The 27,852-nt window shown below is 42.3% G+C and overlaps 1 protein-coding gene across 1 annotated transcript in view; it reads right to left on the reverse strand.

Moving 5' to 3' along the window:
- NAT9 (N-acetyltransferase 9 (putative)) overlaps window positions 1–27,852 on the reverse strand; it is a 124,725-nt gene that overhangs the window by 6,651 nt on the left and 90,222 nt on the right. Inside the window, exon 2 of the mRNA XM_053708873.1 lies at window positions 20,642–20,722. Within this exon, the coding sequence (XP_053564848.1) occupies window positions 20,642–20,718 (77 nt within the window). The 5' untranslated portion in view covers window positions 20,719–20,722. The remainder of the gene's footprint in view (window positions 1–20,641; window positions 20,723–27,852) is intronic.

Below are 27,852 nucleotides of genomic sequence, written 5' to 3' on the forward strand. Positions count from 1 at the left end.
GTAATCTGAAAGGAGGTGTGAGTTCAGCTTCTGTCAGATTTAGGGGCATTAACATTGATTTCTTCATATTGATAGAGAAGTTGGAGACTTGTTTATAGTCTTCAAACTCTTTGAGGAGGACTGGCAATGAGGTGATCGTGGATCTAATCATAAATATATCATCAGCATAAAGTAGGCATTTCTGTAGGGCCACTCCAAAAGTAGTGCTGTGTATTTGAGGATTGTTTCTGATCTTTACTGCCAAAGTCTCCACCACCAAAGCAAATAGTAAGGGAGAAAGGGGGCACTCTTGACGGGTTCCATTATTTATGGGGATCTTTCAAGAGAGGGAATTATTAGCATTGATACTAGCAGTTGGGTTTTTATAAAGCACTTTTACAAGAGTGATTAACGTGTTTGAGAATCCGAACCTCGACAGGACGGCCCAGAAAAAATCCCAGTCCACCCTGTTGAAGGCCTTTCTGAATTTAGTTTTTAATCTTTTCATGAACTGTATTGGTCCAGTGTCCATTGGATAAATATATGTGAAACGTTGGGATAGTCGGCTCTAGAGACGGTAATTTGAGCCATGTGTTGCATGAATAGAAAAGCAATCAGGTGTCGATTTGAGAGTCCTTTTCATATAAAGCAGTTGCCACAACCATAGTCTACTCCTTATGAGTTGCAATCAAAATGGATTTCAAATAATTTCGGACAAGAGTTACTGACACTTGTATATATAGAGACACAAAACCACTGCTAAAGGTTTTGGCTGTAACCAATCCACAGTCAGGCAGTATGAATACACACATCAATTCTATCAACCCAGGAATGCTGGCCCAGCTACAACCACCCCAAGATCAAGAGGCACACTACATCTATTACATTTGCAGTTGATTTTTGACATTACATATTATCATGGCTGGCCCTGTGCCCTTAGGGAGACACATGACATTGTAGAAACAAAAACAGAATTTATGCTTACCTGATAAATTACTTTCTCTTGTGGTGTATCCAGTCCACGGATTCATCCTTTACTTGTGGGATATTCTCCTTCCTAACAGGAAGTGGCAAAGAGAGCACACAGCAGAGCCGTCCATATAGCTCCCCCTCTAGCTCCACCCCCCAGTCATTCGACCGAAGGTTAGGAAAAAAAAGGAGAAACCATAGGGTGCAGTGGTGACTGTAGTTTAAACTAAAAATCTACTTGACTAATAGCCAGGGCGGGCCGTGGACTGGATACACCACAAGAGAAAGTAATTTATCAGGTAAGCATAAATTCTGTTTTCTCTTGTAAGGTGTACCCAGTCCACGGATTCATCCTTTACTTGTGGGATACCAATACCAAAGCTTTAGGACACAGATGAAGGGAGGGAACAAGACAGGTACCTTAAACGGAAGGCACCACTGCTTGTAAAACCTTTCTCCCAAAAATAACCTCCGAAGAAGCAAAAGTATCGAATTTGGAAAATTTGGAAAAAGTATGCAGCGAAGACCAAGTCGCTGCCTTACAAATCTGTTCAACAGAAGCCTCATTTTTAAAAGCCCATGTGGAAGCCACTGCTCTGGTAGAATGAGCAGTAATTGTTTCAGGAGGCTGCTGGCCAGCAGTCTCATAGGCCAGACGGATGATGCTTTTCAGCCAAAAGGAAAGAGAGGTAGCAGTCGCCTTCTGACCTCTCCTCTTACCAGAATAGATGACAAACAATGAAGTTGTTTGTCTGAAATCCTTAGTTGCTTGTAAATAGAACTTTAAAGCACGAACCACATCAAGATTGTGTAACAGACGTTCCTTCTTCGAAGAAGGATTAGGACACAGAGAAGGAACAACAATTTCCTGGTTAAGATTCTTATTAGAAACAACCTTAGGAAGAAAACCGGGTTTGGTACGCAAAACTACCTTATCTGCGTGGAACACCAAGTAAGGTGAATCACACTGTAAAGCAGATAACTCTGAAACTCTTTGAGCAGAAGAGATAGCTACCAAAAATTTTTTTTCCAAGATAAAAGTTTAATATCTATGGAATGTAAAGGTTCAAACAGAACCCCTTGCAGAACTGAAAGAACTAAATTCAGACTCCATGGCGGAGCCACAGGTCTATAAACAGGCTTGATTCTGACTAAACGCTTGAACGTCTGGTACCTCTGCCAGACGTTTGTGTAAAAGAATAGACAAAGCAGATATCTGTCCTTTTAAGGAACTAGCTGATAATCCTTTCTCCAATCCTTCTTGGAGAAAGGACAATATCCTGGGAATCCTAATCTTACTCCATGAGTAACCCTTGGATTCGCACCAACAAAGATATTTTCGCCAAATCTTATGGTAGATTTTCCTGGTGACAGGCTTTCTAGCCTGAATCAGGGTATCGATAACCGACTCAGAGAAACCACGCTTAGATAGAATTAGGCGTTCAATCTCCAAGCAGTCAGATGCAGAGAAATTAGATTTGGATGTTTGAAAGGACCTTGAAATAGAAGGTCCTGCCTCATTGGCAGAGTCCATGGTGGAACGGATGACATGTCCACTAAGTCTGCATACCAAGTCCTGCGTGGCCACGCAGGTGCTATTAGAATCACCAACGCCCTCCCCTGCTTGATTCTGGCAACCAGACGAGGAAGGAGAGGAAACGGTGGAAACACATAGGCCAGATTGAAGGACCAAAGCGCTGCTAGAGCATCTCCCGGGACCTGGACCCACAAAGAGGAAGTTTGGCATTCTGACGGGACGCCATCAGATCCAATTCTGGAGTGCCCCATAGCTGAGTCAGCTGGGCAAATACCTCCAGGTGGAGTTCCCACTCCTCCGGATGAAAAGTCTGACGACTTAGAAAATCCGCTTCCCAGTTGTCTACTCCTGGGATGTGAATTGCTGAGAGGTGGCAAGAGTGATCCTCCGCCCACCTGATTATTTTGGTTACTTCCATCATTGCTAGGGGACTCCTTGTTCCCCCTTGATGGTTGATGTAAGCTAGTCATGATGTTGTCCGACTAAAATCTGATGAATTTGGCCGCAGCTAGCTGAGGCCATGCCTGAAGAGCATTGAATATCGCCCTCAGTTCCAGAATGTTTATCGGGAGAAGAGCTTCTTCCCGAGACCATAAGCCCTGAGCTTTCAGGGAGTCCCAGACAGCACCCCAGCCCAACAGACTGGCGCCGGTCGTTACGATGATCCACTCTGGTCTGCGGAAACACATTCCCTGAGACAGGTGATCCTGAGACAACCACCAGAGAAGAGAATCTCTGGTCCCCTGGTCCAACTGTATTTGAGGAGACAAATCTGCATAATCCCCATTCCACTGTTTGAGCATGCATAGATGCAGTGGTCTGAGGTGTATCCGTGCAAAAGGGACTATGTTCATTGCCACTACCATTAGTCTGATTGTCTCCATGCACTGAGCTACAGACGGCCGAGGAATGGAATGAAGAGCTCGGCAAGTAGTTTCTACCGAGTCTATTAGGGTTCCTAGGAATGGAACTCTTGTGAGGGGGGAGAGAGAGAACTCTTTTTGATGTTCACCTTCCCCCCGTGAGACCTCAGAAAGGCCAATACAATTTCCGTGTGAGACTTGGCTCTTTGGAAAGTCGACGCCTGAATTAAGATGTCATCTAGGTAAGGCGCCACTGCTATGCCCCGTGGTCTTAGAACCGCCAGAAGGGACCCTAGCACCTTTGTGAAAATTCTGGGAGCAGTGGCCAACCCGAAAGGAAGAGCCACGAACTGATAATGCTTGTCCAGAAAGGCGAACCTGAGAAACTGGTGATGATCTTTGTGGATAGGAATGTGCAGATACGCATCCTTTAGATCCACGGTAGTCATATATTGACCCTCCTGGATCATTGGTAAGATTGTCCGAATGGTCTCCATCTTGAATGATGGGACTCTGAGGAATTTGTTTAGAATTTTGAGATCCAGGATTGGTCTGAAAGTTCCTTCTTTTTTGGGAACCACAAACAGGTTTGAGTAAAAACCCAGCCCTTGTTCCACAATTGGAACTGGGTGGATCACTCCCATTGTATGTAGGTCTTCTACGCAGCGTAAGAACGCCTCTTTCTTTGTCTGGTCTGTAGACAGACGAGAAATGTGGAACCTTCCCCTTGGAGGGGAGTCCTTGAATCCTAGAAGATATCCCTGGGATACAATCTCTAAGGCCCAAGGATCGTGTATTTCTCTTGCCCAGGCCTGAGCGAAGAGAGAGTCTGCCCCCCACTAGATCCGGTCACGGATCGGGGGCTACCCCTTCATGCTGTCTTGGAGGCAGCTGCAGGCTTCTTGGCCTGTTTACCCTTGTTCCAGCCTTGGTAAAGTTTCCAGGCTGTCCTGGGTTGTGAAGTGTTACCCTCTTGCTTTGCAGCAGGGGAGGATGAAGCGAGACCGCTCCTGAAATTTCGAAAGGAACGAAAAACATAATTTATGCTTACCTGATAAATTTATTTCTCTTGTAGTGTATCCAGTCCACGGATCATCCATTACTTATGGGATATTAACTCCTCCCCAACAGGAAGTGCAAGAGGATTCACCCAGCAGAGCTGCTATATAGCTCCTCCCCTAACTGCCATTACCAGTCATTCGACCGAAAACATGCAGAGAAAGGAAAACCATAGGGTGCAGTGGTGACTGTAGTTTAATGGAAAAATTACCTGCCTTAAAATGACAGGGCGGGCCGTGGACTGGATACACTACAAGAGAAATAAATTTATCAGGTAAGCATAAATTATGTTTTCTCTTGTTAAGTGTATCCAGTCCACGGATCATCCATTACTTATGGGATACCAATACCAAAGCTAAAGTACACGGATGACGGGAGGGACAGGCAGGCTCTTTATACGGAAGGAACCACTGCCTGAAGAACCTTTCTCCCAAAAACAGCCTCCGAAGAAGCAAAAGTGTCAAATTTGTAAAATTTGGAAAAAGTATGAAGAGAAGACCAAGTTGCAGCCTTGCAAATCTGTTCAACAGAAGCCTCATTCTTAAAGGCCCAAGTGGAAGCCACAGCTCTAGTAGAATGTGCTGTAATTCTTTCAGGAGGCTGCTGTCCAGCAGTCTCATAGGCTAACCGTATTATGCTACGAAGCCAAAAGGAGAGAGAGGTAGCCGAACCTTTTTGACCTCTCCTCTGACCAGAATAAACGACAAACAGGGAAGACGTTTGTCGAAAATCCTTAGTTGCCTGTAGATAAAATTTCAGGGCACGGACTACATCTAGATTGTGTAGCAGACGTTCCTTTTTCGAAGAAGGATTAGGACACAAAGATGGAACCACAATCTCTTGATTGATATTCCTGTTAGTGACCACCTTAGGTAGGAACCCAGGTTTAGTACGCAGAACTACCTTGTCTGAATGAAAAATCAGATAAGGAGAATCACAATGTAAGGCAGATAACTCAGAGACTCTTCGAGCCGAGGAAATCGCCATTAAAAACAGAACTTTCCAAGATAACAACTTGATATCAATGGAATGAAGGGGTTCAAACGGAACCCCCTGTAAAACATTAAGAACTAAGTTCAAACTCCATGGTGGAGCAACAGTTTTAAACACAGGCTTGATCCTAGCTAAAGCCTGACAAAAAGCTTGAACGTCCGGAACTTCTGACAGACGTTTGTGTAAAAGAATGGACAGAGCTGAAATCTGTCCCTTTAAGGAACTAGCGGATAAACCCTTTTCTAAACCTTCTTGTAGAAAAGACAATATCCTCGGAATCCTAACCTTACTCCATGAGTAACTCTTGGATTCGCACCAATATAAGTATTTGCGCCATATCTTATGGTACATCTTTCTGGTAACAGGCTTCCTAGCCTGTATTAAGGTATCAATAACTGACTCAGAAAAACCACGTTTTGATAAAATCAAGCGTTCAATTTCCAAGCAGTCAGCTTCAGAGAAATTAGATTTTGATGTTTGAAGGGACCCTGGATCAGAAGGTCCTGTTTCAGAGGTAGCGACCAAGGTGGACAGGATGACATGTCCACTAGATCTGCATACCAAGTCCTGCGTGGCCATGCAGGCGCTATTAGAATCACTGATGCTCTCTCCTGTTTGATTCTGGCAATCAATCGAGGAAGCATCGGGAAGGGTGGAAACACATAAGCCATCCCGAAGGTCCAAGGTGCTGTCAAAGCATCTATCAGAACCGCTCCCGGATTCCTGGATCTGGACCCGTAACGAGGAAGCTTGGCGTTCTGTCGAGACGCCATGAGATCTATCTCTGGTTTGCCCCAACGTCGAAGTATTTGGGCAAAGACCTCCGGATGAAGTTCCCACTCCCCCGGATGAAAAGTTTGACGACTTAAGAAATCCGCCTCCCAGTTCTCCACTCCCGGGATGTGGATTGCTGACAGGTGGCAAGAGTGAGACTCTGTCCAGCGAATTATCTTTGATACTTCCATCATTGCTAGGGAGCTTCTTGTCCCTCCCTGATGGTTGATGTAAGCTACAGTCGTGATGTTGTCCGACTGAAACCTGATGAACCCCCGAGTTGTTAACTGGGGCCAAGCCAGAAGGGCATTGAGAACTGCTCTCAATTCCAGAATGTTTATTGGTAGGAGACTCTCCTCCTGATTCCATTGTCCCTGAGCCTTCAGAGAATTCCAGACAGCGCCCCAACCTAGTAGGCTGGCGTCTGTTGTTACAATTGTCCAGTCCGGCCTGCTGAATGGCATCCCCCTGGACAGATGTGGCCGAGAAAGCCACCATAGAAGAGAATTTCTGGTCTCTTGATCCAGATTCAGAGTAGGGGACAAGTCTGAGTAATCCCCATTCCACTGACTTAGCATGCACAATTGCAGCGGTCTGAGATGTAGGCGTGCAAAGGGTACTATGTCCATTGCTGCTACCATTAAGCCGATCACCTCCATGCATTGAGCTACTGACGGGTGTTGAATGGAATGAAGGACACGGCATGCATTTTGAAGCTTTGTTAACCTGTCTTCTGTCAGGTAAATCTTCATTTCTACAGAATCTATAAGAGTCCCCAAGAAGGGAACTCTTGTGAGTGGAAAGAGAGAACTCTTCTTTTCGTTCACCTTCCATCCATGCGACCTTAGAAATGCCAGTACTAACTCTGTATGAGACTTGGCAGTTTGAAAGCTTGAAGCTTGTATCAGAATGTCGTCTAGGTACGGAGCTACCGCAATTCCTCGCGGTCTTAGTACCGCCAGAAGAGCACCCAGAACCTTTGTGAAGATTCTCGGAGCCGTAGCCAATCCGAATGGAAGAGCTACAAACTGGTAATGCCTGTCTAGAAAGGCAAACCTTAGATACCGGTAATGATCTTTGTGAATTGGTATGTGAAGGTAAGCATCCTTTAAATCCACTGTGGTCATGTACTGACCCTTTTGGATCATGGGTAAAATTGTCCGAATAGTTTCCATTTTGAACGATGGAACTCTTAGGAATTTGTTTAGGATCTTTAAATCCAAGATTGGCCTGAAAGTTCCCTCTTTTTTGGGAACCACAAACAGATTTGAGTAAAACCCTTGTCCTTGTTCCGACCGCGGAACCGGATGGATCACTCCCATTAATAAAAGATCTTGTACGCAGCGTAGAAACGCCTCTTTCTTTATTTGGTTTGTTGACAACCTTGACAGATGAAATCTCCCTCTTGGGGGAGAGAATTTGAAGTCTAGAAGGTATCCCTGAGATATGATCTCTAACGCCCAGGGATCCTGGACATCTCTTGCCCAAGCCTGGGCGAAGAGAGAAAGTCTGCCCCCCACTAGATCCGTTCCCGGATCGGGGGCCCTCGATTCATGCTGTCTTAGGGGCAGCAGCAGGTTTCCTGGCCTGCTTGCCCTTGTTCCAGGACTGGTTAGGTCTCCAGCCTTGTCTGTAGCGAGCAACAGCTCCTTCCTGTTTTGGTGCAGAGGAAGTTGATGCTGCTCCTGCTTTGAAATTACGAAAGGAACGAAAATTAGACTGTCTAGCCTTAGGTTTGGCTCTGTCTTGAGGCAGGGCATGGCCTTCACCTCCTGTAATGTCAGCGATAATTTCTTTCAACCCGGGCCCGAATAAGGTCTGCCCTTTGAAAGGTATATTAAGCAATTTAGATTTAGAAGTAACGTCAGCTGACCAGGATTTTAGCCACAGTACTCTGCGTGCCTGAATGGCGAATCCGGAATTCTTAGCCGTAAGTTTAGTTAAATGTACTACGGCATCTGAAATAAATGAGTTAGCTAACTTAAGGGCTTTAAGCTTGTGTGTAATCTCATCTAATGGAGCTGATTCAAGTGTCTCTTCCAGAGACTCAAACCAAAATGCTGCTGCAGCCGTGACAGGCGCAATGCATGCAAGAGGTTGCAATATAAAACCTTGTTGAACAAACATTTTCTTAAGGTAACCCTCTAACTTTTTATCCATTGGATCTGAAAAGGCACAGCTATCCTCCACCGGGATAGTGGTACGCTTAGCTAAAGTAGAAACTGCTCCCTCCACCTTAGGGACCGTTTGCCATAAGTCCCGTGTGGTGGCGTCTATTGGAAACATCTTTCTAAATATCGGAGGGGGTGAGAACTGCACACCGGGTCTATCCCACTCCTTAGTAACAATTTCAGTAAGTCTCTTAGGTATAGGAAAAACGTCAGTACTCGCCGGTACCCGCAAAATATTTATCCAACCTACACATTTTCTCTGGTATTGCAACTGTGTTACAATCATTCAGAGCCGCTAACACCTCCCCTAGTAATACACGGAGGTTTTCCAGCTTAAATTTAAAATTTGAAATATCTGAATCCAGTTTGTTTGGATCAGAACCGTCACCCGCAGAATGAAGCTCTCCGTCCTCATGTTCTGCAAATTGTGACGCAGTGTCTGACATGGCCCTAATATTATCAGCGCACTCTGTTCTCACCCCAGAGTGATCACGCTTACCTCTTAGTTCTGGTAATTTAGCCAAAACTTCAGTCATAACAGTAGCCATATCCTGTAATGTGATTTGTAATGGCCGCCCAGATGTACTCGGCGCTACAATATCACGCACCTCCCGAGCGGGAGATGCAGGTACTGACACGTGAGGCGAGTTAGTCGGCATAACTCTCCCCTCGTTGTTTCGTGAAATATGTTCAATTTGTACAGATTGACTTTTATTTAAAGTAGCATCAATACAGTTAGTACATAAATTTCTATTGGGCTCCACTTTGGCTTTAGCACATATAGCACAGATATCTTCCTCTGAATCAGACATGTTTAACACACTAGCAAATAAACTAGCAACTTGGAAATACTTTTCAAGTAATTTACTATAATATGAAAACGTACTGTGCCTATAAGAAGCACAGAAAAAGTTATGACAGTTGAAAATTAATAAACTGAAAAGTTATAGCATCAAATCTTTGTAAAAAACACAATTTTAGCAAAGGATTGCTCCCATTAGCAAAGGATAACTAACCCTGATAGCAGAAAAAAAAATAAAAAAAAAAAATACAGAAATAAACGTGTGTTTTTTTTTATCACAGTCAACTACAATCTCACAGCTCTGCTGTGAGTGATTACCTCCCTCAAAACAAGTTTTGAAGACCCCTGAGTTCTGTAGAGATGAACCGGATCATGCAGGGAAGACAATAAACTTCTGCACCAAAAAAGGCCCCTCCCCCTCACACATAACAGTGAGAGAGATCAGTAAACTGTCATAAATTAAATAAAACGACTGCCAAGTGGAATAAAATAGTGCCCAAAACATTTTTTCACCCAGTACCTCAGAAAATTAAACGATTTTACATGCCAGCAAAAAACGTTTAACATTAATAAATTGAGTGTTATTAAAAAGCCTGTTGCTAGTCCCTGCAAATTAGGCTAAAGTTTTATGCATACAGTATAATTCCAGTGAAGTGCCATTCCCCAGAATACTGAAGTGTAAAATATACATACATGACAGCCTGATACCAGTTGCTGCTACTGCATTTAAGGCTGAGTTTACATTATATCGGTATGGCAGAATTTTCTCATCAATTCCATTGTCAGAAAATAATAAGCTGCTACATACCTCTTTGCAGATTAATCTGCCCGCTGTCCCCTGATCTGAAGTTTACCTCTCCTCAGATGGCCGAGAAACAGCAATATGATCTTAACTACTCCGGCTAAAATCATACAAAAACTCAGGTAGATTCTTCTTCAAATTCTACCAGAGAAGGAATAACACACTCCGGTGCTATTATAAAATAACAAACTTTTGATTGAAGGTATGAAACTAAGTATAATCACCAAAGTCCTCTCACACATCCTATCTATTCGTTGGGTGCAAGAGAATGACTGGTAATGGCAGTTAGGGGAGGAGCTATATAGCAGCTCTGCTGGGTGAATCCTCTTGCACTTCCTGTTGGGGAGGCGTTAATATCCCATAAGTAATGGATGATCCGTGGACTGGATACACTTAACAAGAGAAATTATTTTGTTTGTTCTTTGTCTTAAAGGACTTGTCCTGAGGGAGAGCATGGCCTTTTCCCCCAGTGATTTCTGAGATAATCTCTTTCAATTCAGACCCAAAAAGGGTCTTTCCTTTGAAAAGGATGTTCAGTAGTTTGGATTTTGACGACACATCGGCCGACCAGGACTTTAGCCATAGCACCCTGCGCGCCAGAATGGTGAAACCTGAATTCTTTGCCGCTAACTTAGCTAGTTGGAAAGCGGTATCTGTGATAAAAGAATTAGCCAGCTTAAGAGCCTTAATTCTGTCCATAATGTCCTCATATGAGGTCTCCGTCTGGAGCGCATCTTCCAGCGCCTCGAACCAGAAAGCAGCTGCAGTAGTTACTGGAACAATGCACGCTATAGGTTGGAGAAGAAAACCTTGATGAACAAAAATTTTCTTAAGTAAACCCTCTAATTTTTTTATCCATAGGGTCTTTAAAAGCACAACTGTCCTCAATTGGTATGGTGAAGAAACAGCCCCTTCCACCTTAGGGACCGTCTGCCACGAGTCCCGCGTGGTGTCAGATATGGGGAACATTTTCTTAAAAACAGGAGGGGGAACAAACGGAATACCTGGTCTATCCCACTCCCTAGTTACGATATCCGCAATCCTCTTAGGGACCGGGAACACATCCGTGTAAACAGGAACTTCTAGGTACTTGTCCATTTTACACAATTTCTCTGGAACCACCAAAGGGTCACAGTCATCCAGAGTAACTAATACCTCCCTGAGCAATAAGCGGAGGTGTTCTAGTTTAAATTTAAAAGCCAACGTATCTGAGTCTGTCTGAGGAGCAACCTTTCCCGAATCGGAAATTTCTCCCTCAGACAGCACATCCCTCGCCCCCATTTCAGAGCGTTGTGAGTGTATATCGGATACGGCTACTAAAGCGTCAGAATGCTCATAATCTGTTCTTAAAACAGAGCTATCACGCTTTGCAGGTAACACGGGCAGCTTAGATAAAAATACTGAGAGGGTATTATCCATAACTGCCGCCAAGTCTTGTAAGGTAAAAGAGTTAGACGCGCTAGAGGTGCTAGGCGTCGTTTGAGCGGGCGTAACTGGTTGTGACACTTGGGGAGAGGTCAACGGGCTAACCTCATTACCTTCTGTCTGAGAATCATCTTGGGCCACATTTTTAAGTGCAACAATATGGTCTTTAAAGTGTATAGACATATCAGTACAAGTGGGACACATTTTGAGAGGGGGTTCCACCATGGCTTCTAAACACATTGAACAAGGATTTTCCTTGGTGTCAGACATGTTTAACAGACTAGTAGTAAGACAAACAGGCTTAGAAATCACTTTAATCAAGCAAAAACACACTTTGCAAAAAAAACGTTACTGTGCCTTTAATGAATAAAAAAGGCACACAATTTTCCAAAACAGTGAAAAATGCACCAAACTTTTTGAAATTTTCACAGTAAGTACCTAAAGCATTGGTAAGATTGCACAACTAGCAATAAAAACGATTAACCCCTTAATGCCCAAACCGGATCAATAGTAAGCTAACAGACCGGTTAAAACAACTTTAGCACCTTGCCACAGCTCTGCTGTGGCCCTACCTTCCCGTAGGAGTCAGATTTATGGGGAAAAAGCTTCTTATGGGTCCTCAAACTGTAGCAGGAGCCTCCATGTGAACACAGCCTGAAGATCTAGTCCATCTAACTGCGCATCTGAGGCGTGAAATTAGGCCCCTCCCACCTTACTCCGGTGCTATGAGGCCTAAAGAAACACTCCTAAGAGTTATGATATTAGCCATGTGGGTAACAACCCCTGAAAGAAACCCAAAGGGACCTTCAAAGTGTCTCAGAAAACGATATTTATTAGTAAAAACAGTTTGCCATAAAAAAGTGTCAACTTGCCATAAAATAGTGTCAACCAGCATAAATTAGCCCTGTTATGTAAGATTGTAATTCCATACTTAGTCTCTGAATAAAGCTTACCCTTCCCTCATGGGGATCTTATCAGTCTTTTCTAGCATTATCACAGTCTTGTCTAGAAATAAATGACTGAACATACCTTATTGCAGCCTAACCTGCAAACCGTTCCCCCCAACTGAAGTTTTCTTGTACTCCTCAGTCCTGTGTGGGAACAGCAGTGGATTTTAGTTACAACATGCTAAAATCATCTTCCTCTCTGCAGAAATCTTCATCTCTTTTCTGCTGGAGAGTAAATAGTACACACCGGTACCATTTAAAATAACAAAATTTGCTTGTAGAACAAAAACTACAAATCTAACACCACATTCACTTTACCCTTCCGAGAGGGACCCTATTGCTTAGAGCCGGCAAAGAGAATGACTGGGGGGTGGAGCTAGAGGGGGAGCTATATGGACGGCTCTGCTATGTGCTCTCTTTGCCACTTCCTGTTAGGAAGGAGAATATCCCACAAGTAAAGGATGAATCCGTGGACTGGATACACCTTACAAGAGAAATAATTATAAATCACATTTTCCAAATAATGGAGAACCAAAAATAGTAAAAGTATTTATTTTATATTGGAGGAGTATTGCCGTACATTTACGTGTGGGGTCATGTGTAAAATAATGTAACTGTGAAAGAAAAATATATACTGGGGGTAAAATGGCCGTCATGTCTGTTTCGGTTGTCCCTTGTCAGTCTGGCAGCTGTTCAGGCAGCCAGTCCTGTGTATTGTGTGTAACCCTCATTTATGGAGAAATCTCATATGTAAATGTTAAGACCAACTTTAACGTGTATGACTGTGATTGGCCACATTTAACATGCATCACTGTAATAGTGAATAATAATAATGATATACTATAATGCAAGATGTCTTTATTTTACCATTATAAAATATATACCAACATGTAGATGAATTTGCTACTGTTTTAAATGGATGCCCATGATTAACTCCTGTTATTTTCCCAGAAACATCTGGCACCTGAGGGTACACAATTACAAAAAAACATGCTAATCTTGGACAACCTGTACCCTGGTCTCCCTATCATTCTTCCATGAGAAAAACAGAATTGGCACAAAATTCTAAATTCTTTCGTTATAAGTTCTGTTACCAGTGAAAGTAAGAAAAACAAAATAAATTTAACTCCTGACTCCTGATATATATATGATTAAAGGGATATGAAACCCCCAAAAAATGATTTAGAACTTATACTTTCATTGGATTCCCCAATGTGTTTAGCAACTAACTTCCTGTAATGCAATGCTGCTCCTTCAACAAATAATATCCAAAGAATAAAGCAAATTTGTTAATAGAAGTAAATTGGAAAGTTGTTCAAAATGATATGCTCTATTGGAATCACAAAAGAAAAATGTTGGGTTTCATATCTCTTTAAAATATGAATACATGTCTGTATATATGTGTGCGTTTATATATATATATATATACAGTATATATATATATATATATATATATATATATATATATATATATATATATATATATATATATATATAGTGTGTATATAAATATATATATATATATATATATATATATATAACATCCAACAGAGAACGCACTCTCCGGACTTGTAATCCAAACAATCACTGGTTTAATGTGACGTTTCGTGGTCTCCCCCTTTATTATTATTATTATCAGGTATTTGTAGAGCACCAACAGATTCCGCAGCGCTATAAACATAGGCGGTATACAAGGTAACATTTATAGGGGTTCAAATGGGTAGAGCTCCCTGCCGAGAGTTGCACTGTTGTAATCAGCTCTTATGCGGGTGATCTAAAAACAGCTGGGCTCGTAGGCTTACATGCTAAGGGGTATCAAATATATACAGTGTTACCATATAAACATACCTCTATATATACCCCTCACCAACATCATTGTGCAGCTCTGCCAACCAGGAACTTCCCCATCGTTCCATCAACGCAACTGCGCAATGGATGTCTACGGAACCCCGAGTAGGCCAACTAAAAAAGCAAACCAAAAAAAATCTACAACTTATATTCAGTTACACAATAACAAATATTGGCACAGATATAGCATGTACAGCAAACATAAAATTGTGCATCGCATATGTGATATCATATCATGTTAAACTAAACAACCTATAGATGTTGCAACTATTACAGCAGACAGGACATACCTCTGCTATTACGGCCACAAGCTAGCATGTTAGGAACCCTATCTGCAGAAATTATTAAGACTGTTGTTACATGCTCTCTCTCATCTATTATGGCTACATTTTTTCAATATACTTATGAACAAACGTGTTCAAACTCAGCTTCTAGACAGCCTAAACTGCCTATATGTAAAGATTAAAAGTTCAAGTATATACAACATTATTAGATATGAGTTAGGACACAACCCTAAAACGAAGTGCTAATCAATTGATCATCTGCCTATAGTTAAACAGCTATAGACCACTATCTGCCATATGTACCACAACTGTTTATCTCATTACACATATATATTAATACAAAGCAATGTAGATCAAACTGAGTGTTAAGCCCCTTGGGGGTCAGGGTGTCCAGAATGTAAATTAATCTGGACTCTCTCTTTAGTAGGATCTTTGCTCTGTCACCCCCTCTGATGGGTTGGGGGATGTGATCAATAATCACATATATGAGATTGGCCACTCGGTGCTTAGCCTTGGCGAAATGCCTTGCCACAGGCTGTTCAGAATCACCCTTTTCAATCGCAGCTCTGATGGCTGCCCTGTGATTGGCCATCCAGGTCCTCAGGTTGTCATTGGTTTTGCCAACGTACAACTTTCCGCATACACAGTGTAATAGATATATGATGAACTTGGTCGTGCATGTAACTCGATGTTTAATCATAAATCTTCTGTTTGTCTAAGGATGGACAAAGTGGATACACTGTGTTAATCCACTGCAGGTGGTGCAGTCTGTGCACCTGTAACATCCCAGTTTCTTCTTGTCTAACCATGTGGTGGTGGTATATGCTGCTGGTAGGTCTGGTCTCATGAGTAAGTCCCTTAATGATTTCCCCCTGTGGTAACTGATCCATGGGGTCCTGGTTCCCTGTAGTGGAAGCCCTTTGTTGCTTGATATTATCTGGCTTCCACTACAGGGAACCAGGACCCCACGGATCAGTTACCGCAGGGGGAAATCATTAAGGGACTTACTCATGAGACCAGACCTACCAGCAGCATATACTACCACCACATGGTTAGACAAGAAGAAACTGGGATGTTACAGGTCCACAGGCTGCACCACCTGCAGTGGATTAACACAGTGCATCCACTTTGTCCATCCTTGGACAAAAAGAAGATTTATGATTAAACATTAAGTTACATGCACGACCAAGTTCATCATATATCTATTACACTGTGTATGCAGGAAGTTTTACGTTGGGAAAACCAATGACGACCTGAGGACCAGGATGGCCAATCACAGGGCAGCCATCAGAGCTGCGATTGAAAAGGATGATTCCAAACAGCCTGTGGCAAGGCATTTCACTAAGGCTAAGCACCGAGTGGCCGATCTCAAATATGAGATTATTGATCATGTCCCCCAACCCATCAGAGGGGATGACAGAGCGAAGATCCTACTACAGAGAGAGAGTCCAGATGGATTTAAATTCTGGACACCCTGACCCCCAATGGGCTTAACACTCAGTTTGAACTACATTGCTTTGTATGAATATACAGTATCTCACACCCCTCACATTTTTGTAAATATATTATTATATCTTTTCATATGACAACACTGAAAAAATGTCACTTTGGTATAATGTAAAGTAGTGAGTGTACAGCCTGTATAACAGTGTAAATTTGCTGTCCTCTCAAAATAACTCAACACACAGCCATTAATGTCTAAACCGTTGGCAACAAAAGTGAGTACACCCCTAAGTGAAAATGGCCAAATTGGCCCAATTAGCCATTTTCCCTCCCCAGTGTCATGTGACTCATTAGTGTTACAAGGTCTCAGATGTGAATGGGGAGCAGGTGTGTTAAATTTGGTGTTATCACTCTCACACTCTTTCATACTGGTCACTGGAAGTTCAACATGGCACCTCATGGCAAAGAACTCTCTAAGGATCTGAAAAAAATAATTGTTGCTCTACATAAAGATGACCTAGGCTATAAGAAGATTGCCAAGACCCTGAAACTGAGCTGCAGCATGGTGGGCCAGACCATACAGCGGTTTCACAGGACAGGTTCCACTCAGAACAGTAACATAAGGAGAGAGAAAAGTAGGACAGAAATAGAGCACTCAAAAAGAAAACACACAATGGTAATGAGGGCTGGCTAGGGTAGGTATATATAAAACTTAACATTTAATAGTATGGTAAAAAAGGGGGGCTACTAGTGTAGCAAGATAATAATACTTAGATTAAAAGACATAAGGTGTCAAAATGAGCTAGCATATCCATAATATGAAACGTACAATTAATCAAATATAATGTATAGCAATAAATAAAGGAAAACTTAGGCAGGTGTATACCATAACATGCTCACGGATTGCATCGGTATCTATCTAAAAATGAGGATTAACCTCCAACAGCTTAACTATCTGTATGCAATACTGGAGCGGTATAGTACTGTCTAAGTTCCAAGGTATATACTATTAGCAAAGAACAATAACAGATGGATAGCTTAGCTCGCTCGAGTGTCAGCAACCAGGTGAGGAGTACAAAGATAAGTGTGTCTTGATTACAGTCAAGCATGGTGGTGGGAGTGTCATGGTCTGGGCCTGCATGAGTGCTGCCGGCACTGGGGAGCTACAGTTCATTGAGGGAACCATACTGAAGCAGAGCATGATCCCCTCTCTTCGGAGACTGGGCCACAGAGCAGTATTCCAACATGATAATGACCCCAAACACACCTCCAAGACGACCACTGCCTTGCTAAAGAAGCTGAGGGTAAAGGTGATGGACTGGCCAAGCATGTCTCCAGACTTAAACCCTATTGAGCATCTGTGGGGAATCCTCAAACGGCAGGTGGGGAAGCGCAAGGTCCCTAACATCCACCAGCTCCATGATGTCGTCAAGGAGAAGTGGAAGAGGACTCCAGGGGCAACCTGTGAAGCTCTGGTGAACTCCATGCCCAAGAGGGTTAAGGCAGTGCTGGAAAATAATGGTGGCCACACAAAATATTGACACTTTGGGCACAATTTGGACATTTCCACTTAGGGGTGTACTCACTTTTGTTGCCAACGGTTTAGACATTAATGGCTGTGTGATTAGTTATTTTGTGGGGACAGCAAATTTACACTGTTATATAGGCAGATAAACAGGTAAACAGGTAGTTGTGGTACATGTGGTACATGTGGCAGCTAGTGGTCTATAGATGTTTAACTAGGCAGATGATCAATTGATTAGCACTTAGTTCTAGGGTTGTGTCATAACTCATATCTAATAATGTTGTATATACTTGAACTTTTAATCTTTACATATAGGCAGTTTAGGCTGTCTAGAAGCTGAGTTTGAACACGTTTATACATAAGTATATTGAAAAAATGTAGCCATAATAGATGGGAGATAGTAATTTCTGCAGATAGGGTTGCTTACATGCTAGCTTGTGGCCATAAAAACTGAGGTATGTCCTGTACGCTGTAATAGTTGCAACATCAATAGGTTGTTTAGCTTAACATGATATGATATCACATATGCGATGCACAATTTTATGTTTGCTGTACATGCTATATCTGTGCCAATATTTGTTATTGTGTAACCGCAATAAGTTGCAGATTTTTTTGGTTTGCTTTTTTACTGTTGGCCTACTCGGGGTTCCGTAGACATCCATTGCGCAGTTGCGCTGATGGAACGATGGGGAAGTTCCTGGTTGGCAGAGCTGCACAATGATGTTGGTGAGGGGTATATATAGAGGTATGTTTATATGGTAACACTGTATATCTTTGATAAAGGGGGAGATTTTGAAACGTCACATTAAACCAGTGATTGTTTGGCTTACAAGTCCGGAGTGTGCGGTCTCTGTTTGGATGTTTTATATGATATATATGCACCTGCACCTCGGCCATACAAGGAGTAACGTGAGTGCTTGGTTCTGGATTTTGGATATATATATATAATGAAATAAGGAGACCAAGAGAAAGAGACAAATTTGAAAGTTTCATAAAAATGGTACCCTCTAACTGACTCATGGAAGTTTAATTTCGGCTTTTATGTCACTTGATGATATTGATTATATTACTGTTGTTACAATTATTGCAGGAGTACAGACCATTCTACAAATACTCTCCCAGCTGTATCCTTGCCTTTGTATGGCACATCACGTGAGTATGTGATTTTAAACAACTTTCTAGTTTTCTTCTATTATCAATTTTTTCTTTGTTCGCCTTGGTATCTTTTGTTGAAAAGCAGGGAGCACTATATAGCAGCAGTTTTGCAAGAATGTTATCCATTTGCATGAGCACCATATGGCAGCTCTATTCCCTGCCATGTAGTTCTCCAGATGCCTACCTAGGTATCTCTTCAACACAGAATATCATGGGAAGAAAGCAAATTCAATAATAGAAGTAAATTAGAAACTTTTTTAAATCGTATACTCTGAATCACAAAAGAAAATGTTTGGGTTTCATATCCCTTTAAATTACTGCTGCTATGCGCAAGAGAATGAACCAATCTGTGGTTTTGTTATTAAACATTCTCCCAAAAACAGGCTCCCTTAAAGGGACATAATACTATAACAGTATAATATAATAATAGTATAACTGTAAAAAGCTGACAGGAAAATATCACCTGAGCATCTCTATGTAAAAAAGGAAGATATTTTACCTCACAATTTCCTCAGCTCAGCAGAGTAAGTTCTGTGTAAAAAGTTATACTCGGCTGTTGCTCAGCTGCAGGTAAAAAATAAATAAAAAAAATGAAGAAATGAACAGCAGCCAATCAGCATCAGCAGTGCTGAGGTCATGAACTCTTTTACTGTGATCTCATGAGATTTCACTTAACTTCTTTAAGCTGAATCGGGAAATAAGATGAGAGTGCACGTAAGCTCGCTCCTTCCGCTGTCCCGGGACAGACATACTGATTTGCTGCTTAGAAAACCTTTACAATGGGATGTGGCTACTGAGAAACTTTTGAGGTAAAATATGTTTTTTTTTTACATTGAGATGTTCAGGTGATATTTTCTAGTCAGCTTTTTACAGCTATGCTACAGCACTTTCAAGTGTTTAAATATTTGAGTATTATGGCCCTTTAAAGGGACAGTAAACACCTTATAATTACAAGATATTTCTGTTGTGTTGCTATAAAATAACATAACAACCGAGTCCAGTGTTCTCCCAAAACCTTTTTAATGGTTTCACCACCCAGCTAAAATTTAAGCCAAAAAAAGGTAAAATTATCGAATATTAAAAGATTTCAATGTTTTTTGATTAAAAATCAAAGTTCTCAAAGCCCTCACTCGCCGCCCATTCAGCAGCTCCTGATGTGGCAGTATTTTCTTGCCGAAAAGTTCATCCCATAGGAAGGTCTCGACCCGTTCCTCCTATTCAAGCTCGTTCACAAGCTTATGCCTGTCAAGTGATTTTTGCCGACAACTGCAAACTGCGCATGCCCTTAACCGGCAAATAATGGTAAAGACTGTATTGCCTGTGCAGCCTGATAATGCGCATGCTCCGTAGGCCCCCCAGCTATGCCTGTCAATCAAAGATTGTGCGTCCGGACAGAGAAGGAGCAGCGAGACCGATAAACAGGGGATTGGCCACAAGATGGAGCTTGCAAAAAAAATTATTAGAGTAGCAGTTATGGGCGGCTGCGTATATTCCCTCAATGTAAGTTAAGCGACCTGTTTCAGATATGTTAGAAATATTTATTTATTAAGAAACTACACTAGATTGTCTTAGCTACATAAGGCATTTAGGAAAATACTATGAAAAATCCTAAGTTTGCTGTCCCTTCAAATACATTTGTTAAAGTATGCAATTAATTTGTGCTTTGGATAGCAGAAAATGTTATAGCATATACAGTTTTACACTGCCCCCACCTGACTACTTTATAATGCTGCCCGGCTGGTAATATTTTCTGTGGAGAACATCAAAGTCTAAACAGTTTTGAAAATAAATTAACATCTTGTCTGCTGCAATTGTTTTTCTATAGCCAAACTCCACCTACCACTCATTTGGAAGAAAGAGTCTGCAGCTGACAAGGCTAGCCATAGTTATAATGTTAGTATAAAGTACATTGGTTCTGAGAATTAGCAAAGCCACATGCTAAATTACATGAAAAGGGGACAAAATAAATATGTATTTCTTTATATATCAAATATGTCTAAATAAACCTTCTGTATAAAATATCAATGTGTTTATTGTCCCTTTAAAGGTAATATAATTCTAGTACCTGGGCACATGGTGAGGTTCATAGGGTACAAGGATAACCCGCTGCCCTCTCAGCACTGTATCCTCATTGACACGCATGACCCTGCAACACAGAACATGTCAAATAAATCATTCTTAAATCACATGCAATATATTCATAGGACTCTGGTTAGTTCAATGCTATTGTTTGTTTACAAATGCAAGCAAAATCAAGTCTATGGCTAACTGTGGCCTATGCACTTCCCAGTTAAAGGGATGGGAAACTCAAAATTAAACTTGTATGATTCAGATAGATCGTGTAATTTTAAGACACTTTTAAATTCACTTCTATTTTCAAATGTGCTTTGTTCTCTTAGTATCCCTTGTTGAAAAAGAATACGCACATATCTTACACTAGTGGGCGCTAGCTGCTGATTGGTGCCTGCATACATTTGTCTCTTGTGATTGGCTAACTAGATGTGTTCAGTTAGCTGCCAGTAGTGCAATGCGGTTCCTTCAGCAAAGGATAACAAGAGAATGAATTAAATTTGATAGTAGAAGTAAATTGGAAAGTTGTTTAAAATTGTTTGTTCTATCCAGATTATGAAAGAAAATGTTGGGGTTTCCTGTCCCTTTAACAAACCATCTAAATACAAAAGATGACACAAATTGGTAAAACGATGATGGATATACACAAGGCAGCTTATTTCAGCAGCATTCAGGGTCACATATATCACCTGGTTATTGGGAAAAATGTCCCTGCTAGTCAGGGGGATCTTGGGAAAATATAAATGCTCACTTAAAAGCAATTTCCACAGTGGCAGTGATTAATGTGTATACAAATCTGACACACACAACACACATAATATATAGCTTCAAATTCCTAGGAGTTTTTTTTACTTAAGAAAAATAATAATAAATAAAAAACACAACAAAACAAGACAGATAATGGTGACTGTCACCATAAATAAATATTAAAATATGTGAAAAAGGAAATTAATATGGACATGGTTAAATATACTTCTTTCTTCACTTCCTATTGACGGTCTAGTAATTAATAACAGCTCAAAAGCAATACAGCGGACGGTGAGTACAGAGCAGCACCTATTATAAGATACACTACAAGGCCAAAAGTATGCATACACCCCTACTAATTATTGAGTTCAGGTGCTTCAGCCACACCCATCGCTAACAGGTGCATAAAATCCAGCACATGCCATGAAACCTCCACAGACAAACATGGGCAGTGCAATGGATCATACTGAAGATCTCAGCGACTTTAGATCGTGAAATTTCTGCCCTACTAGATCTACCCCGGTCAACTGTAAGTGCTATTATCGTGAAGTGGAAGCATCTACGAGCACCAACAGCCCAGCCACAAAGCAGAAGAGTACACAAACTCACATAGCAGGGCTGCCGAGTGCTAAAGCACATAAAACTTGGCTATCACCTGTTGCATCACTCACTACAGAGTGCCAAACTGCCTCTGGAAGCAATATCAGCACAATAATTGTGCATCAGAAGCTACATGAAATGGGCTTCCATAGCTGAGCAGCCTCAAATCAACATGTGCAATGCTAAGTGTTGGCTGGAGTCGCGTAAAGCACGTCTGCCCTGGAGCAGTGGAAACGTGATCTCTGGAGTGATGAATCATGAATTCATTTTGGCAGTCTGGTAGAAGAATGCGGGTGTGGTGGACACCAGAAGGACGCTACGTAATGAAATGCATAGTGCCTACTATACAGCTTTGTAGAGGAAGGAAAATGTTTTTCAGGGTTTGGACTAAGCCCCTTAGTTTCAGTGAAGGGTCACAGGATACAAAGCATGACTGTCCCCCTGTGCACAAAGTGAGGGCCATAAAGACATGGTTTGAAGAGTTTGGTGTGGAGGAACTCGTGTGGCCTACACAAAGCCCAACTTCAACCCCACTAAACACCTCTGGAATGAACTGGAACGCTGATTCCATCTTGTCTAACATCAGTGCCTGACTTATTTATATATAAAATATTTTACCAGGAAGGATACACTTCCCAAAAGCACTTGGCTGAATGGGTCCAAATTCCCACAGACACATTACTAAACCATGTTAAAATACTTACCAGAAGAGTGTCAGCTTTTATAGCTGTAAAAGGGGGACTCCATATTAATGAGTATAGCTTCGGAATAGGATGTCTAACAAGCTCATATAGGTGTGATGGTCAGGTGTCCACATAGTGTATATAAGCATGTTTATTTTTTTAACATTCTAGAACCAATTGGCATGCCTATTTCATATACATAATATATAATAAAGGCTGTAAATAAAAACAAAATTTATGCTTACCTGATAAATTTCTTTCTCTTGTGGTGTATCTAGTCCACGGGTTCATCCATTACTTGTGGGATATTCTCCTTCCCAACAGGAAGCTGCAAGAGGACACCCACAGCAGAGCTGTCTTTATAGCTCCTCCCCTAACTGCCACCCCCAGTCATTCGACCGAAGACAAGCAAGAAAAAGGAGAAACTATAGGGTGCAGTGGTGACTGTAGTTTAAAAATAAAAAACACCTGCCTTAAAGTGACAGGGCGGGCCGTGGACTGGATACACCACAAGAGAAAGACATTTATCAGGTAAGCATAAATTTTGTTTTCTCTTGTAAGGTGTATCCAGTCCACGGGTTCATCCATTACTTGTGGGATACCAATACCAAAGCTTTAGGACACGGATGAAGGGAGGGACAAGGCAGGCACTTAAACGGAAGGCACCACTGCCTGCAAGACCTTTCTCCCAAAAATAGCCTCCGAGGAAGCAAAAGTATCAAATTTGTAGAATTTAGAAAAAGTATGAAGCGAAGACCAAGTCGCTGCCTTACAAATCTGTTCAACAGAGGCCTCATGTTTAAAAGCCCATGTGGAAGCTACCGCTCTAGTAGAATGAGCTGTAATTCTTTGAGGAGGCTGCTGGCCAGCAGTCTCATAAGCTAAACGGATTATGCTTCTCAGCCAAAAAGAAAGAGAAGTTGCCGAAGCCTTTTGGCCTCTCCTCTTTCCAGAGTAGACGACAAACAAAGCAGATGTTTGACGAAAATCCTTAGTAGCTTGCAAATAAAACTTTAAAGCACGAGCCACGTCAAGATTGTGTAACAGACGTTCCTTCTTTGAAGAAGGAATAGGACACAGTGACGGAACAACAATTTCCTGATTGATATTCCTATTAGATACTACCTTAGGAAGAAACCCAGGTTTGGTACGCAAAACTACCTTATCTGCATGGAAGATCAGATAAGGGGAATCACACTGCAAGGCAGATAACTTTGAAACTCTTCGAGCCGAAGAGATAGCTACTAAAAACAGAAGTTAACAAGATAAAAGCTTGATATCTATGGAATGCAAGGGTTCAAACGGAACCCCTTGAAGAACTTTAAGAACTAAATTTAAACTCCATGGCGGAGCAACAGGCTTAAACACAGGCCTGATTCTAACCAAAGCCTGACAAAACGCCTGAACGTCTGGAACATCAGCCAGGCGCTTGCGCAAAAGAATAGACAGAGCAGAAATCTGTCCCTTTAAGGAACTAGCCGATAATCCCTTTTCCAAACCTTCTTGGAGAAAAGATAGTATCCTAGGAATCCTGACTTTACTCCACGAGTAACCCCTGGATTCACACCAATGAAGATATTTACACCATATCTTATGATAGATTTTCCTGGTGACAGGCTTTCGAGCCTGAATCAAGGTATCAATGACCGACTTGGAGAAACCACGTTTTGATAAAATCAAATCTCCAAGCAGTCAGACGCAGCGAAATTAGATTTGGATGTTTGAATGGACCTTGGAGTAGAAGGTCCTGCCTCAGCGGCAGAGTCCATGGTGGAGAGGATGACATGTCCACCAGATCCGCATACCAAGTCCTGCGTGGCCACGCAGGCGCTATCAAAATCACTGAAGCTCTCTCTCCTGCTTGATCTTGGCAATCAGACGAGGGAGGAGAGGAAACGGTGGAAACACATAAGCCAGGTTGAAGGACCAGGGCACTGCTAGAGCATCTATCAGCGCTGCCTGGGGATCCCTTGACCTGGACCCATAACAAGGAAGCTTGGCGTTCTGACGAGACGCCATCAGATCCAGTTCTGGTTTGCCCCAAAGTTGAATCAGCTGGGCAAATACCTCCGGATGGAGCTCCCACTCCCCCGGATGAAAAGTCTGCCGACTTAGAAAATCCGCCTCCCAGTTCTCTACTCCTGGGATATGGATAGCTGAGAGAAGGCAAGAGTGAACCTCTGCCCATAGAATTATCTTGGAAACCTCCATCATTGTCAGGGGACTCCTTGTTCCCCCCTGATGGTTGATATAGGCTACAGTCGTGATATTGTCCGACTGAAATCTGATGAACTTGGCCGCAGCTAGTTGAGGCCAAGCCTGAAGAGCATTGAATATCGCTCTTAGTTCCAGAATGTTTATCGGAAGGAGGGCTTCCTCCTGAGTCCACGAACCCTGAGCCTTCAGGGAGTTCCAGACTGCGCCCCAGGACAGAAGGCTGGCATCTGTCGTCACTATAGTCCACTCTGGCCTGCGGAAACTCATTTCCCTGGACAGATGGACCCGAGATAACCACCAGAGAAGAGAATCCCTGGTCTCTTGATCCAGATTTAACAGAGGAGACAAATCTGTGTAGTCCCCATTCCACTGGTTGAGCATGCAAAGTTGCAGTAGTCTGAGATGTAGGCGGGCAAACGGAACTATGTCCATTGCCGCTACCATTAGGCCGATCATTTCCATACACTGAGCCACTGATGGCCGAGAAGTGGAATGAAGTTAGAAGTTTTGATATCCTGACTTCTGTCAGAAAAAATTTCATTTCTACTGAATCTATCAGAGTTCCTAGGAAGGAAACTCTTGTGAGAGGAGAGAGAGAACTCTTTTCTATGTTCACTTTCCACCCGTGAGACCTCAGAAAGGCCAGAACAATGTCCGTATGGGACTTGGCGATTTGAAAAGTCGACGCCTGAATCAGAATGTCATCTAGGTAAGGGGCTACCGCTATGCCCTGCGGCCTTAGAGCCGCCAGAAGGGACCCTAGAACCTTCATAAAGATTCTTGGTGCTGTGGCTAACCCGAAGGGAAGAGCCACAAACTGGTAATGCCTGTCTAGGAAGGCGAACCTGAGGAACTGATGATGATCTCTGTGAATCGGAATGTGGAGATAAGCATCCTTTAAGTCCACGGTAGTCATATATTGACCCTCCTGGATCATAGGGAGGATGGTTCGGATTGTCTCCATCTTGAAGGATGGGACCCTGAGAAATTTGTTTAGGATCTTGAGATCCAAGATAGGTCTGAAAGTTCCCTCTTTTTTGAGAACTATAAACAGGTTTGAATAAAAACCCAGCCCCTGTTCCTCTCTTGGAACTGGGTGGATCACTCCCATAACCAGTAGGTCCTGAACGCAACATAAGAATGCCTCTCTTTTTATCTGGTTTACAGATAGTTGTGAGAGATGATATCTCCCCTTTGGAGATGAACCTTTGAATTCCAGAAGATATCCCTGGGAAACAATCTCTAGCGCCCAGGGATCCTGGACGTCTCTTGCCCAAGCCTGGGCGAAGAGAGAAAGTCTGCCCCCTACTAGATCCGGTCCCGGATCGGGGGCTACTCCTTCATGCTGTCTTAGAGGCAGCCACAGATTTCTTGGCCTGCTTCCCCTTGTTCCAAGCCTGGTTAGGTCTCCAGACTGGTTTGGACTGGGCGAAATTTCCCTCTTGTTTTGCATTAGAGGAAACTGAGGCTGCGCCACTCTTGAAGTTTCGAAAGGAACGAAAATTATTCTGTTTAGTCCTCTTATTGGACCTATCCTGAGGAAGGGCGTGACCTTTTCCTCCAGTATTATCAGAAATGATATCCTTCAGACCGGGCCCGAATAGGGTCTGTCCCTTGAAGGGGATGTTAAGAAGCTTAGACTTTGAAGTAACGTCTGCTGACCAGGACTTAAGCCATAGCGCCCTACGCGCCAAAATGGCAAAACCTGAATTCTTAGCCGTTAGTTTGGTTAACTGAAAAACGGCGTCAGAAATAAAGGAATTAGCTAATTTAAGAGCTTTAATCCTGTCTAGAATGTCGTCTAGCGGAGTCTCCACCTGCAGAGCCTCCTCAAGAGACTCGAACCAAAAAGCCGCTGCAGCAGTAACTGGGGCTATGTATGCAAGAGGCTGGAGAATAAAACCTTGATGAATAAAAATTTTCTTAAGGAGACCCTCCAATTTTTTATCCATAGGATCTAGGAAAGCACAACTGTCCTCGACGGGGATAGTTGTACGCTTAGCTAGGGTAGAGACTGCTCCCTCCACCTTAGGGACCGTCTGCCACGAGTCCCGTACGGCGGCATCTATGGGAAACATCTTTTTGAAAGCAGGAGGGTGAGAGAACGGCACACCTGGTCTATCCCATTCCTTAGTAATAATTTCCGAAAACCTCTTAGGGACTGGAAAAACATCAGTGTAAACAGGCACTGCAAAGTATTTGTCCATTTTACACAATTTCTCTGGAACCACAATGGGGTCACAATCATCCAGAGTCGCTAAAACCTCCCTAAGCAATAAGCGGAGGTGTTCAAGCTTAAATTTAAACGCTGTCATTTCAGAATCAGACTGAAGCAACGCCTTCCCTGAGTCTGAAATGTCACCCACAGATAGAAGCTCACCTGCCTCGGCTTCTGAGTATTGTGAGGGTATATCGGACACAGGCATTAAAGCGTCAGAAAGCTCTGTATTAGTTCTAGCCCCAGAGCTGTCTCGCTTTCCTTGTAACCCTGGAAGTTTGGAAAATACCTCTGTGAGGGTAGCATTCATAACTGCCGCCATGTCCTGTAAGGTAAAAGAATTAGACGCGCTAGATGTACTTGGCGTCACTTGAGCGGGAGTTATAGGTTCTGACACATGGGGAGAGCTAGATGGCATAATCTCCCTTTTGTCAGTCAGAGAATCCCCTGGAGATAAATCTTTAAGCGCCATAATATGGTCTTAATAGTTTATAGAAATTTCAGTACATTTGGTACACATTCTAAGAGGGGGTTCCACCATGGCTTCTAAACATATTGAACAAGGAGTTTCCTCTATGTCAGACATGTTTAACAGACTAGTAATGAGACAAGCAAGCTTGGAAAACACTTTAATAAAGGTGAAACAGCAATTAAACAAAAACGTTACTGTGCCTTTAAGAGAAAAAAACTAACACTTAAACTGCAAAACAGTGTAAAAATATAGTAAATTCTTTGAACTTT

This window comes from Bombina bombina, chromosome 1 (assembly GCF_027579735.1).
Source record: "Bombina bombina isolate aBomBom1 chromosome 1, aBomBom1.pri, whole genome shotgun sequence".
NCBI lineage: Eukaryota > Metazoa > Chordata > Amphibia > Anura > Bombinatoridae > Bombina > Bombina bombina.